Source organism: Micromys minutus, assembly GCF_963924665.1.
Source record: "Micromys minutus genome assembly, chromosome: 1".
Taxonomy (NCBI): Eukaryota; Metazoa; Chordata; class Mammalia; order Rodentia; family Muridae; genus Micromys; species Micromys minutus.
In genome coordinates, this window is record NC_137969.1 from 76,861,280 (window position 1) to 76,877,212 (window position 15,933).

At 41.7% G+C, this 15,933-nt stretch overlaps 1 protein-coding gene across 1 annotated transcript in view; it reads right to left on the reverse strand.

Annotated features, from left to right (window-relative positions):
- Positions 1-15,598, reverse strand: part of NME7 (NME/NM23 family member 7) — a 130,268-nt gene extending 114,670 nt beyond the window's left edge. Inside the window, exons 1-3 of the mRNA XM_080936159.1 lie at positions 15,509-15,598; positions 15,023-15,198; positions 9,945-10,030 (exon numbers count right to left, since the gene is read on the reverse strand). Coding sequence (XP_080792285.1) covers positions 9,945-10,004 — 60 coding nt within the window. The 5' untranslated portion in view covers positions 10,005-10,030; positions 15,023-15,198; positions 15,509-15,598. The remainder of the gene's footprint in view (positions 1-9,944; positions 10,031-15,022; positions 15,199-15,508) is intronic.
- Between the last annotated feature and the right edge of the window lie 335 nt (positions 15,599-15,933).

Here is a 15,933-nt window from a genome sequence, read left to right on the forward strand (position 1 = left end):
TAAAGGAGGAGCCAAGACAGCAACAGCTCTCTCTCTAGTTTTATGCTTGCTCACTAGTGCTTTATTACTACAGACAATTTATAATGCAATCTACTAATACCATATACTAATAACTTTACACACAATTCCAACTAAGCACATAGTTTCCCAAACGAAACGTGAGATTAAAATAGTTTAGGGATTAAGTGGATTGTTCTGCCTCCACATCAACTTCTGTTTCTTGTAAGAACTGTTTCTACTTCACGTCTTTCAGTTTAAATACAGATCATATCTAACTGGATACGCAAGTCATGCAATCATTACCTATTCCAAATATGCATCGACTTCTTTCCTTACGCATAGTTCTATGGCAAATCCTGTGAACTCTACAAAGCAATTCCTGCAGTTAAGACATCAGAACCGTGATGTCCACACACGTAAGCAAAGCCTTACAGCCCACGCTGTGAGGAAGCGTAAAGCAGCAGCCTGTCTGGCCTAAGACTTCATTTTACCCACACAGCAGGACGGTTTCTCCATACAGATGGTTCCCCAGCCCGGAAGCAACAGTGAAGCTAGGCAGTTAGATGCAGAACACATGCTCCTAACCACAATCCTCAGGAATGGTGAAATTCTTGGAGCACACAGGGAGCTCAGCAGCAAGGTCTGACATAGGAAGAGAGAAATTCCTCTAGAGAGTGGTCCTCTGACTTACACACACATGCACTTACATCTTCAGTTCTGGCAACTATACTGTCACCTTAATCCTCCACTGGAGCAAAAACAGCAACACAGCAACAATACATCTGGCCATGTTCTCAGACACAAGTCTAACACAACACTGAGCACACGTATTTTATTACACATTAGCATTTTATTGCTCTATTTCAAGTAAAATATTTTACAAGAGGTAGCAAGACAGAAATGCTTCCCGTTTATATCACACCCAAATGGATGGATATACTGCATCGTGGAGCAAAGTCTGGAACTAACTAAAAACTGGAATGTCGGAATCTGCATATTTACCATCAGCACGTGCTCTTTATGACTTAGCAAATAAATATCAGCTACCGTGTGACTTCATTAAACCCTGAGGCAATAAAGGTTACAGTGCAGCAAGCTGTTAAACTAGTCTGAGCCTCTTATCTACGCCTGTAACCGCCCTGAGTGACTTTACCCAGCGGCATCTGAAGAGGCACCTGAGTCCTGCCCACTCCAGCCAGCTGCTTCCAGTAAGGGAGAGTAAAAAGTGGCTGCTGAAGAACAAACTTCATCTTGCCCTGAACATTCCGAGAATATAGTGTATCATTAAAAATGTGTTACCAGGCCCGGTAAGCAGCTAAGCCAGCAGTTCCTACGTTAGATACAGGGTGATAAGCCCAGGGAATAGAAACCCAGCAACCGAGCCGGGGTTTAAGCAGTAAGTTGTTCCTTACAAGATGCTCTCCTAAAATCCAAACACTGGGGAAGCCAGTTCAAGACCAGTTTGTATTTTATGATTTAAACAAAAACACAACAGCAGGACACTGAAGGCAGAGGCAGGAAGATCACAAGTTCAAAGCCAGCCTGGGCTCCACACTAAGACCACTGTCACAAAAAAAAAAAAAAAAAAACCAAAACAAAAAAATTTCTGTATACAACCTCCCGTGTTTCTCCAACTGTGAGACTAAGGAATGCTCACACTTCCTGAAGAGCAGAGGGGAGAAATGCAAAAGAACCACAGCCACAGTGAGCAGCCATCCAGAGAGCAGTTTTGTTTTGAAACTTTTTCTTCTTGAACCCCATCTTTCAAAAAAAATCTCTTGACTTGTGAGGTTACTACTGTGTGAAAGGCTGTTACAGACTTGTATTAAGGGAAAGCTCTCTGAAAAGTGAGGGCAAACCAGCCTCAGACATATTAAAGCAAACAGGACTGCTGGGAAGTCTTCCCACACCAAGTCCAGCCCATCAGGAGTCAGGATTTCTGGACTTGTGATTTGGTTTTCACAGAGGCCTGGATATCAAAGGGACAATAACAATGAGGGAACAGAAATGCGGACAAGTGCCTTGGCAAGAGTTCTGTGACTTGTTACACAGCTCTGCTTTACAAGGACCCTTGTTTCCTTGTGGGACAGACGAATTTCCCACAGTGTAGCGCAGGCTTGTTATCTGGTATGCTTGTGCAATTAAATTTCTCTTCATAACCAGATTATAGGCTTCCAGAAGATAGTGACTATCATTTCTTTTGAAAGTCCTTACTGGCATGTGTAGTTCTGAGACCTATGAAATATCAAATAAATACAGAAATAAAGATCCAAAGAAGGAAGTACATGTATGATAGATAGGTCGTGGTAAAATGGCAAGAATCAAATATATGATATTTTAAAAGGCTCAAAAAATTTTTGTTATGTTTTTCTGGAAAGAATCTAAAGACCCTCCTCCTCCTGGGCCCCCTCCTATACTCCCTGGCCAACACCGACAGAACACAGTTGATGTGGTGTTAGGTAAAGCCAGAGCAAGGACTACCCTTAGGGAATTCTTGACATCAACTAAGCACAAAAGTTAAGAAATGTATCTGAGACAAAACAAAAATGTTGGATCAAAATATACATAGCACAATAATTCTACAGTAATTATATACTATTTATGCTCAATATTTGATTACAGAATTGACTACAGTTCAATCATAAACCCTGTAATAGCAGAGAAAATACCAATATAAATGCTATCTGAGCTTTGCGATTGTCAAGGTCACAAGCACACTGGGGGGAAAGTTAAGCCTCTCTTTAACCACCACAGTAGGCTGGAAATGTATGCACTGGACATTTTCCATTCTGTCTGACAGCCTCTCTGCTCCAGCTGATCTCTGACCGTCCTCATCTTGCACCCTGAGAAGCACTAACAGCTCGCTGCTCTTGCCAGTCCCTATTCCTGCTGCCTGCAGCTCTTTGTCAGTTTCTCCAACTCTGCCCATACCTTTGCAACTCAGCCCTTATTCCACTTCTTCCCCCACAGACATCCATACCTGTGTCCAGCTGATTAAGTCCCCGTGCTTCACATTTGCAGTTCCAGAACATTCCACCAGTGGGAGGATGGGACTGTTGGTGACTTGTGATTTTGATGTCATATTCAAGAAAGCTTTGCTTGACACAATACTGAAGGGATGTAGACCTATACTTCATTCACAATACTGAAGGGATGTAGACCTATACTTCAATGTAAGAGATTTCTGATTTGGGGGTTTTATATTTGGGTCTATGATCTTTTTTTGAGCTACGTAAGAGTCTAAATTAATCCCTGTAATGCAAATGTTCAATTATCCCAGCAATAACTTTCAAATACTACTGCTTTCTCATTAAATGGTGCTCGCATTATTGTTAAAAATCAATTTATTGCCAAGAGTTTACCTTTGGGCTCTGAACTCTGTTCCGCTTACCCTGAAGCCAATCCCTGGGCTGTATCACACTGTCTAGAATAGAAACTTTAGTTTTTCACTCAGGAAAGGCACAGCTTCCAATTTCATATCTTTAAGCAGTTATCTTGGCTAGGACTCAGGAGATAGCTCAGTTGGTAAAATGCTTAACATGCAAGTATAAAAGAGTGAGTCTGGTTCCTAGCACACATGTAAAATAAGCAGGTATACCTGTAATTCTAGCACTTGGGAGGTGGAAATGGGTAGATTTCTGAGGCTTGCTAGCAAACCAACCTAAGCTTTCAGTAAGTTTCAGGCTCAGTGAGAGACATTGTTAACTCAAAAGATAAAATGGGAAATAAATAAGGCAGATGTCCAGTGTTGACCTCTGGCCTCCTCACATACACACACACACACACACACACACACATACACACACAGTCTTGGCTAATTTCAGTACCTCATGTTATTGTATCAAACATACAATGAGCTTGTCAGTTTCTGCAAAAATGGCCTCTGGGAGTTTAACAGGGGATGCACTCAGTCTATTTACCCCATTGGAATAGCAAGTCTTCCAGTGCACGAATATGGAATGTCTCCATTTCAACCAAACCCTGCCAGATCTGGCTCCTAACTACTGCAATGATCTCCCACAACAGACACTCTTGTGGGCTTTACCCTCACCACATAATTCCTTGTCTGTGCCCAAGAGCCTCATCACCACAGGTCCTACCTACTTCCTGGAATGTTTCCCTCCAACATCTCCATGGCTCATTCTTTCTCATCCCCAACCCTGGTCCACTTTCATCTTCTTCTCTATGAGAGAGACCTTGGCCACCTTCCTATCCACTGCCAGGAGTGCTCACTGCCTACAACGGTCATCTCTCATTCTCCCACAGCACTTCCTGTCTTTATGCGCAGATGCTTACTGCGGGCTTCCTTCCCTGGCTAAAATGTCTTTTGGTTCAAGGCCACATCTGAAAGGAAGACATGAATAAAACATGTATAGGATAGTAGTACATAGAAAATGCAACAGAATACTTTTTGAGTGACTAGCTTTGGAAAGCAGTGTGCCTCCACAGGAGTCACAAAGCAAAAGCCAGGCATTCTTAAAGCTTGGACATATTTCCTTCATTTGCTTAATAAATATTAATGACTTCTTTTGTCAGGCGCTACAACAGACACTTAGAATTTTCAAAATGAACAGGGCTCTATTAATATAGACCATCCATACTTGTTTTCTATCTCTCCTCATACTTTGCATAGAGAGTAAAAACAAATAGTATAATACTTGCCATAATAAATGCTATAAGGATAAGGGAATAAGTATATATGATAAATTTTAGGTAAAAGAGGTTAAAAGACCCACCTTCAACTAGGAAAGACAGTTAAGGTCTCTCTCTATGACAATATCAGAACCAGGACAAGGAGAAGCCAGTCACATAGAGACCTAGGAGAAAAATATTCTAGGGAGATAAAAAGTATAGAGCTAAGATGGGGAAGATGGAGGTTGGCAAGTTCAAGAAATGAAAAGGTACCACAACCTGAAGCTGGCGTAACGGAAGTTCCACTGGGAAGAGATCCTGTCTCCACTGCAGCGCTTAAACCGACCTTGGAACTTTTAGGATGTTCAACCCTTCCTGGATCACTCTCCTACTCACTTCTCTCTCTCCGGGTCGACGGCACAGATAAGCAGTGTCACTGGTAAAACTGTTTAAAGCCTGTGTACATGGATGAGGCTGTGCTCTTCACAGAACATTGTTTGCATTGATCAGGAAACAGGTACTACATGAGGGTACCTATAGCTCACCCCCAATCCTGCAGAGCCCGCTGCAAGTATGTGCACAACAGGACACAGCCTTAGGTGTGGAAACAAAGACAGACCGATCTGAAAGCAGATCGGTTCTGGAGTGTTGTTTTTCTCTTTCATGTGCCAAAGGCTGCAGAAACCCAATGCATATAGACTTGCATGCACCACCATCACCTTGGGCAGGAGCCACAGATCACTCCCGACTCTATTTGCCTTTTTGTCAGGAGCCAAGGGTGTGTGAATATTCATTACTGGAGAAGATGGTGTGTTGATGGCAAGCTGACAGGGATCGAGCGGCCACGAACACAGACACCTTCTATAGTGAGAAGAGCCTGTGCATGCCAGCATGTGTTAACACTGATTACCAGAGACCGCCTGAAGACAGACATACGGGACAGAATTCTCTTCCAGGTGTTTGACTTGAGAGCCTCACACAACTCAAATATCATTCAATGATGAAACCTTACCTTTTTTTGTAAGACTAACGGCATTTTCAAGTTTAGTTCAACAGAGGAATTCATCATTCACATCAGTTTTTTTTTTTTTTCCGCCTTATGAGACATAAGCAGTGGTTCTGTGCACTCCTGACCTCTACAAGGGTGGCATCTGAGTGGCAAACCAATATGAACACCAAGGAAAACAATAAGCACCGAAAAAGATCCAGAGAGGATGTCTAGCTTGAAAGAACTCCATCCAGTGATGAAGGAGCGCCACCTGGGGCTCACCATGGTTACAACATGTCACCAAAGCTGGGTCACAGGACCACTCTCCAAGTTCACCTATATTTTTTAGTCCTGCAGTTTTGATCTAAATCATAGCAAATTTGACAAGGGTCTAGTCAAGCGGCACCATGTGAGACATACATTTTTGTAAAAGATGATATGTTTCACACTATCTTTTAAAAATTGAAGGTTTAAAAACAAAGCTAAGGTGTCATTCATAGCACAGCTACATGAAAGCTGCTGTCATTTCCTAGAATTAAGGAAAACAAAAAGTTAAACATCTTCACCCTACCTGTGGCACTTTAGAAATTATACAGAGCAGTAAATTTAAAAAATAAAATAGAAATGCAACCTGGGATGCACTGTGGAGCTATACCGCCTGGCATGTTCACAAAATCAGGACATCACTACACAAAGAGCTGCAAACACAGTTAAGTACTCAACAGTGGACAGACAGGGACTCGGAAGAGCACCAGGCTTCCCTCCCGTTCCAACACATAAGGTAAAGAGGTTGTCATTTGGTTCTAATACATCATCTTCATGCCACATCAAGCCAACAATGTTTAATCCTTCACATTAAAAAGTGGACCTAGTCTGGTTTTTTGCTTGTTTATTTTGGTTTTTTTTTTTTTTTTTTTTTTTTTTTTTTTTTTTTTTTTTTGACATTTCTCCAGGTTGTTCTCAAGCAAGTTTGAAGTCCCCAATGCCTGTGGTCAGAAATGGGTGCAGCTCCACCAGTGTTGCCGGTTGGGAGCCCAGAAAGGGCAGAGGGATCTTGAAGAAGGCCGGATGACCGGCGGGGCAGACACATCTCAGATTTCCCTCCTGGGCTTTGGTGTCTCCCTCACCCTCTTTCCTCTTTGCACATTGGCTATCTTTCTATAGGTATAGACAGAACATTAAAGAATGAAAGAGGAATAGAAAGGGGGACGAACCAGAAAAGAAAGATGGTAACACACTGGAAGTGGGCACTTGCTGGTATGGCACCAGCTAAGGCTTTTTAAAAACTGGAATATGATTGCATAACTTTGCCCTCCCTCTCCTCTCGCTAATCCCTACCACATCCCACCCTGCAAATTCATGGACCTTTTCCTTAATCATATTATACACATACACACATACAAATATATATGTGCACACACAAATATATACATATCTATATATATATGCATGTATTTTTATTTTTCTAGGGTTGACTAAAGCTTCTAATTTGTTCCCTTTGTTGAGAACCCAGAACTAATTCAGTACGGGGTCAGCTGAGCATACAGAGGGACTGTACACAAGCCAGTGGAACGGCAAATGGCAAGAATGCTACAATGAGGCATATTGCCTTAAAGCGATCAGGAACATGTTTTTAGAAAATATCAACCAAGTATATTCACACACACCGCCACCACCGCCACCACAACAGCAGAAAAAAAAAAAAAAAAAAAAAAAAACCTCTATCATTATCCTCAATGTGTACATGACCAATACACTTTTGAGATTTTATTTAGTTTTATTTTATGTAGGTAAAAAAAATTTTTTTTTCCTTTTTATGGATGTGTATGTATGTTTAGCCTACAGAATGTCTCTGTAGCACAGGCAGTGCCTGTGGAGACCAGAAGAGGGCATCAGATCCCTCAGAACTGGAATTAGAGATGGTTGTCAGTGGCCATGTGGTGCTGGGAAATGAACCTATGTCACCTGAACCAACAGCCATCTCTCTGGCCTCCTGCATGCCTTTTATGGGCCTACTGCTGTTCACAATTTAGAGCTCATGGTCTACTACGTAGTAGGTGACAATCTCAGTTTCAGAATCACTGGAATTAGAAAAACCCAAAGTGTCTTCCAATCCTAAAGCACCACAAGGCCATGCCACACTGGGTCTAACTTTCTCTTCACATCGACTACCGTCCTGTTCCTCACTATGGTTTCCATCTGACTGGCATAGCTAGCTGTATGCTAGAGCACTAACTCAACCTTCCCAATTATGCAACCCTTTAACACAGTTCTTCATGTTGTGGTGACCCCCAACCATAAAATTATTTTTATTGCTACTTCATAACTGTAATTTTGCTACTGTTATTAACTGTAATGTAAATATTTTTGGAGACAGAGGTTTGCTAAAGGGATCAGGACCCACAGGTTGAAAAACATGGTCCTAGCTAACCCCTCTCTCTCTCACCCTACAATGTTTTTTTAATTTTAATTTTTTTATTTTTGTCATTATAATATACTTACATTATCTCTTCTTCCCTCTCCTCCCTCCAAACTGTCCAATATACCACCCCCTTGCTCGCCTTCAAATCCATGGCATCTTTTCTTTAATTAGTGTTGTGTGTGTATGTCCTTATGCATACACACACAACCTGCTCATCCATATGTTACTAGCCCAGGATCTTTACACAGAGGATTCTCGCTGACCAGCCCATTCTCCTTTGAGGGATGGGGAGGGGCCTTCTTGACTACCCAATACCAGCCCTTTCTATATTCCTCACCCCACACCTCACAAGGTGTTTCCTTTCTCATGGTTGGCAACTCCTGATATCATATCCTTTTCTTACCCCTGAAAATTGTACACTTCTCCAGACTTGGCCATTTTAGTTCCTTAGGGGTTTGGAGGTTGTCTAGAACAGTGAGCAGCACATAGTACAACTTTAACAATGACTGGGCATGACAGAAGTCAGACGTCTCTCAGAATAGACATCTGCTGCTTTTCATCTACAATTCCAGTTCTTTCACGGTATCAGGTAGGCCTGAGGAGAAATTGCTCTCTGCCCTGTTTTCTAGCAAATGACTAGTGTGGATACTTGTAGAGAGTCAACCTGCTCTCTTTACTTTTCAACTATCTTTTCCCAACATTCTTCAGATGTCCACCCTCTCTGTTCTCCAACAGCTTAGAATGATCTTCTGTATGCATATAACAACACCCTCTAGAGACCCTGGGTTACTTAAAACTTTTAACTGCCATAAAAGAGAAAAGGTACAAACTTTTAAGGACTATCTGTATTTGTGAAACGTCTGCTGCTCTGTAATGTTCTTGTCAGGCACTAAGATGAGAAAGGATGGAGAAAGAAATCTGGATGCAGAAGAGCTGGGGCTGCTGCTTTAGAAGGGTGGACAGGACCGTTCTGCCTCCTGCTGAGGCACCCGCCATCTGAGCACAGGGATAAAGGGAAAGAAGAGGCTCTTCAAGTAGAGGAGAGAGCGAGGTGACTGGAGTGTATGCCAGTCTAAAACCAGACTGTGCCTCAGGAAAAAAGAGTATGTTTATCCAGAGGGATTTTAGATAGATAGGTAGGTAGATAGATAGATAGATAGGTAGGTAGATAGATAGATAGATAGATAGATAGATAGATAGATAGATAGATAAATGATATACAAAATACTTTCTAATAGATACAAAGCCTATTTTCATGCTTACTAATAACTTATAAAAAAAAGGTTCTAACGTTGATAGAAAAGAGAGAAATGAAGTCTGTTAAGCACTTCACTATACAAATATCAAAGCTGAACTCTAATATTGATCCATAATATGGTGTCCTACTGTCTCTAGATGCCTTCGGGTAAATTTAGGGATAGATGTTGGAATTAAGATGCACAAGTTTCACATTGGATTTATTCATATTCATATGTTAAAGAAAGCATAAATCTCACTGAATAAAAGTAACGCAGGAAAAGCTACAATGTCAGCTAACTTGGTTATTTTTAATTCTTGGATTGGAGATTTAGTGGTAAAGTGCGTGCCTCGCAAGCACAAGGTGCTGGGTTCAGTCTTGCTCATTGGGGAAAAAAATTAACATTATCTCATAGTGATTACTTTCTCCTCTGTGTTCCTCAATTTCTGAAACTTTTCTTAATACTTGTAAATAACAAAACAGTAGAAGCATGTGCCTAATAGCCATGGGTTATTAAACAGAAGTCCCACGCCAGATGTGGGATACTTCCATTTATGCTGTTGGTCGAAGAGATCCCAGAGGCTCCCTACAGAACAAGGCTTGTCATTCCTCTCGCTGTTCACCAGAATTAGTCGATAAGGCTTTAATGCTGAGACACTACACACCTTGGGTGCAAGATATGGAGAAACCAAACTGGAACTTCTTCCCTGCTGACCAGCTTTCATCCTGCCCGAGGATGCGATTCCGGCTGCTGGGAAAGAAGAAGCATCAATAACCATCAATCTCCACATGATGATCCTATGAACTATGATCCCAACCTTCAGGCAAGATGCGCTCAACACTGCAACAACAGCCCAACCATTAGGGGAAAAACCAAGCACTCTGGTCAGGCTCCAGGCCTCCCTGCCTGGGAAGGAATTCATCCATGGCCAAAGGAGGTTTAACAGCCAGGTGGGGGAACTTATGGCTGTTGCTTAGCTAAACTGACAGGGCCAAGTTGTCTTCCAAATACTTACATTAACATCCACAGACAAATTGCACTTTCATTCTTAATCAGAGAAATATTTCTTACAATGAATACTGGTGAATGCAGACATGTATGGCTGTTCAAGACACTGAGAATATGGGACAGTGAAGTGTTCCACCCTAACTGTGACATTCACACCACCACCTTTACTGAAGAGTCAAGGACAGACTGAAGAGGGGCAGAGAGAAGCTATGAGACACTGTGTCACGAGCATGCCTCGATCAGCGGAATCCTAATCTCTCATCAAAATGGGTGAGGTGGGGACCCCAGTGGCACTCCTCCTCCCTGAAAAACTGTCCTTACTGATGGATTCTGGGGGAGAGCTAGACGTTACCTTCAGTTATTTACCCACGGATGAACCCACCGAGCTCTAATGGATGGTTACAGATCCCGAGTTACATAAGTGACTCTTGTTCAACTAAGTCACAAAACAAAATAAAAAGACATAAATGAAAAAAAAAAGGGGGACTAAGGGACTACTAATTATGGTAGGAGGGAGAGATAAGAGAAGGTGGACATGACAATAATCAGAAAGTAATATACATATATATGTGAAATTGTCAACAAATTAATAAAAGATGAGCAGCAGCAATAACAACTAAGAATAACATGCTTACAGTACATGAAGCTCTAAGTTAAGCGTCATATCATTTAATTAAACAAGATCTCTATAATGAGGCTACAAAGAAAACTGGATTCCTTATTGAGTATTCATTAAAATAAGACTCATAAGACTTACACTATATGAACTCCTTAAAGAAAGCTATCTGGGGCTGGAGAGATGGCTCAGTGGTTAAGAGCACTGACTGCTCTTCCAGAGGTCCTGAGTTCAAATCCCAGCAACCACATGGTGGCTCACAACCATCTGTAATGGGATCTGATGCCCTCTTCTGGTGTGTCTGAAAACAACTACAGTGTACTCATATACATTAAATAAATATTATTTAAAAAGAAGAAAGCAATCTGTATGCTTTCTGCTTTTAAAGTTAGTGCAATATTTTTATCTTATATGTATATTATGCTGAAAGGGTTCAACAGAAAAGTAGAGAGTTCAGGAGCCCTGTGTCCAAGTCTAATGTTTCAAGTTCGTTTCGTATTTCAGTGACATCTTATGAATGAAGGAAATTGTAAAACACAACAAATCCAAAAACTCCTGAAGCTCCTAGCAGCTCTGAAGCTAGAGGTAGCTGGTGATGTTATACAGCCACTGTCCCTTTGCATAAAAACACAGCGATGAAAGCTGTAGATACAGTGTCTTTAAATGATGAATGCACACAGTGAAATGCAGTGTTGCTTGACAAAGATGACTGATAGATAATACAGTGGCCTTCCACTAGATGGAGGGATTGTAATATTCTTCAAAGCCACATTTCTGAACCCAAGTAGCAAGGAACTGATGAGGTCTGAACACTCTTGATGTATATTCATGATCAAGGCACTGAAAATTAAAAGCGCCACAGAAGCAGATATTCACAATTAATCCATTTAAACTGAGTAGGACTCCATAGATATCAGATGTAAGGCCTAATAAAATCAGGCATGTTTACCTGCCCTATCCCCCAAAACCAAATGTGTTCTTTTAATACAGTGTACTTTGATCTTATTTCATACAGTGTATATTGATCATATTCAATCTCCATTTCCCCTCTAACTCCTCCCAGATCAACCCCCCAGCTCCCATCCCCTCTCAACCCCAGGTCCCTTTTCTTTTAGTAGCACACCAAGTGCAATTTGTAGTACCTACTCACTAGTGGGAGTACGGCCATCCACTGCACCCTGGGGTCTTAAAACTCAACTCAAGCCCAAGCCCTCCTAGTTCTAATCCTCTCCTCTTTTCTCTGGCCTGTAACTGCTTCCACCAGGAAAATGAATCTGTAAGAGAACCTGAAGCAAAATGAATTGAATATACGAAAGTAAATTTCTCAATAGTAGAAGTAGTCAAGAATCCTGGTAACTTCAAATAGCTACTTCTGAAACTTACTTTAGATTTTAATCTCTTTCCATTTACCCCAACTATTTCACCCTCTCATTAGGAAGTAATCTAGTTAATATGGAAACAACAGTTTCCAAATTACTTTTAGGGACCTCCACTATACGATCCTCATAAACGTGTCGTAAGGTAATCAGGATAAAAAGCTGCTTTCTGATTTTCTGGATGAGAATATGATGGCCCCAAAGATCCCACAGTGCCTGCTTCACTGCCAAGTGCTGAGGCCAGGACTGCAACAGAGCAATGGAGGTTTTCCTCGTTGCAGTAAAGGATGTTTCTAGAGAATAATTTGGTACCGCAGCATCAGGAAATGCATTGTAAGAGCCTCTGAGAAAACTGCACCTCATCAACACCCATGGACGTTACTATGGAAATTAAAAACAGCCAGAAAATGGCAACGAAATTACAAAACAGCAATTAGGAAGATAAATTAGGAATATCTGGTCTCCAAAGAGAGAAAATATTTTCCAAGAACATTCAATAGTAAGGGTTACGGATCAGAAAAAAAAATGGCACTGATTAATCAAATTAATATAGTTCAAGTTTACAGTAGAGAGTCAAGGCAAAACAATTTAAATAATGGAACAGATAAAACATGAGAAACTTTACAATAATACATCTAAAATAAAACCTAAAATTCTTTTCAAGGTATTTCAGTATCTTGGGTTTCTGCCCACCTTCTCCAGTCCCCTATCCCTCCAGATTCTCAAATATACCTCTGCACTCACCTTGCCTCAAAGAATCTAGAGCCACCTGAGATCTCTTCTATTACTAATATCACAGTTTGAAGACCGTATCTTGTGGTGACCTTTCTGCATGCCATAATGTCAGACCCTCAAACTATTTTATCTCTTCTTCTTCACCTCCTTCTCCTCCTCCTTCTCCTCCTCCTTCTTCTTCTTCTTCTTCTTCTTCTCTCTCTCTGTCTCTCTGTCTCGAGTGTGTGTGTGTGTGTGTGTGTGTGTGTGTGTGTGTGTATGTGTGTAGACAGGGTCTCACTAAATAACTGTGGCTGACCTGGAACTCATTGTGTGCATATACATGTGTATTGGAGTTACACAAGAACATGTATGCATATACAAGTAGAGGATAGAAGATATCCTTGGATGTCATTTCTCAGGTATAATCCACATTTTAAATTTTTAGTTTTTCTATTTATTTATAATGTTTGTATTAAAGTCCATGTATAGAAGTCATAGGACAACTTATGAGAGTTGCTTCTCTCCATGTATATTGGTCCCAAAGACAGGAGTCTTCTTTGTTACTGCTTCTTTGCTTTCTGAGCCAGGTCTGGAATGTACTAAAGAGGATGGGCTGGCTAACCAGTGACCCACCTGTCTCTGCCTCTCCAGTGCTGGGATTACAGGCACATTACTGTCTAGCTTTTTTTCCCAAGGCATTTGAGGACTGAACATAGGTCCTCATGTTTGCAAGACAAGTACTTCACAAACTGAGCAGTCCAATGCGGATTATATACTTACATCAGACCACTGAGCAGCCCAATGCGGTTATATACTTACATCAGACCACTGAGCAGCCCAATGCGGGTTATATACTTACATCAGACCAACTGAGCAGCCCAGTGCGGGTTATATACTTACATCAGACCACTGAGCAGCCCAATGCGGTTATATACTTACATCAGACCAACTGAGCAGCCCAATGCGGGTTATATACTTACATCAATGAAGAGAAAGACACACCAGGAGAACAGACAACCTCCATCCTCCAGACACATCTATCTGCCTGTGCCTAGACTACACACACAGAGGGAAGGGACATCTAGCTTCCTCTCTTTTCAAAACATTTCGCTGCCTCTTAGAAAGGATTGACAGCAAATGAGAAAGATCTAATTGTGTGTGGGGGAGGGGGGAACCTGAGATTTTTACTTAACTGTTTTTAGACATTTTTTTTTTTTAATTTCAGTTTTTCTGACAAACAGTAAGAGCGTCGTCTCTAAGGTAAACCTGTATGCCCAGAGAATTCCACTCTTCGTGCCCTAAGACCTAGTTCTGATTTTGATGAATCACGAGTCACAGTACAAAATGTACTTGTGTAATAGTCAGCATACACCACACGCATGCACGCACATACCATGCACACACACACCCAAGCACACACACACCCATGCACTCACACACCCATGCACACACACACAGAACAGATCAAATGCTAACTAACTTCATGCAACAAATGAATACAACAGACAGGAGCAAGTGAAATCAAGAGCAAAAGCAGATGAAAGATCACTCCCACACCTCCTTCTTTAAAGTATAAATACAAGGCTACAGAATGGATAAAATCATTGATCCAATACTGAATATATTGCCTCTTAGATTCTGTCAAGTGCCTAGAAAGGAGAAAAGAGGACGGAGAGAGACAGGGTTTGTGAAGTAAAGGTTTGAAAAAGTCTCTACAGGAAAAAGGACCAGATTGGGCAACAAAAACCCTGCTGAACACCAATGAGAAAGCCTGGTGTAGGGATGTCTCTTGCTAGGTCAGAGCTAAACCCATCTGCAGGCAACATTTTGCTATGTCCCATTCACCACAAACAACTGCTAAAGATTAGTTAACTAGAACTCTGTGCACTGGAGTAATGGGTGCATTAAAAAATCAACGAAAGGCTTATTAAAATGCAAATTACCAAGCCCCATTCCTAATCAGTCATAATTTATGGTGGTGTTGGTGAATTCTAGAAGCTCTCTAAGTAATCCTGGAAGACATACCTGCTAAAACACAGAGATCTGGAAAGTATGCAGTGATCGAGAAGCTGAGCCAGCAGACATCTATTACTAAGCGGGCCTGGTAGGAGATGTCTGCTACCAAGGCAGTCCTGCACCGCTTGGGAGAACAGATTCTGGGATTCAGGTTAGCGTTGAGACAGCATCACGTCGGTATGGGCCTGCAAGCTCGAAAAATGAAAAAGATGAACAATGCAAACTTATAAACTGTGTATTCGAAATAATGCCTCATCGCGTTTTCTTAGATTCCAAACCATCCCCATTTACTTTCTGTTACATTACTCTAGCTTGAGGTGTTGGCGCTAAAATGGAAATTAGGGTGCTGCAAGAAAAGGGGAGAGCAAAGGCAGAAGGAACTGCACCTAGCGAGATAAAGAGGTGAAGAAAGGCGGGGTGCGCAACCACCCAAAGAGTTTCACGTTCAGTAACCAGGGTCTCGGAGCCTTTCGTAGGGCCTCCAGTAACACTCACCATAGTTTTGTGGATCTCAGCACAGGAAATAGGTAAATGTACACAGGAAGACAACTCCAACAATGATCCGGTTACTCTGACAACGCAAGCCCCGCCTTTCTTCAGCGTCTGTCCGAGACTCCGCCTCGAAACTGCTTCGTCTCCATTGGCTGGGAGTAATCAGGCCCCGCCCACTCACCAAAAGACCCACCCATTGCCTCATCGCCTGGGGCAACGCGACGCCACCTTCTCCCTTCCAACGTATTCACTTCCGTCTAGTGGGTAGTGACCCGGAAGTTTAAGCCTCTATATGGCTTGATTTCTGTATCGGTACTTTTTTTCTTAAGTAGATATCTTACACTTTTCACTTTCTGAGCCGATACATGGTAAACCCTGTGTTTCTCCATTCTACACACAGCACTAAGTGTTGGTTGGTCCTAGTCGTT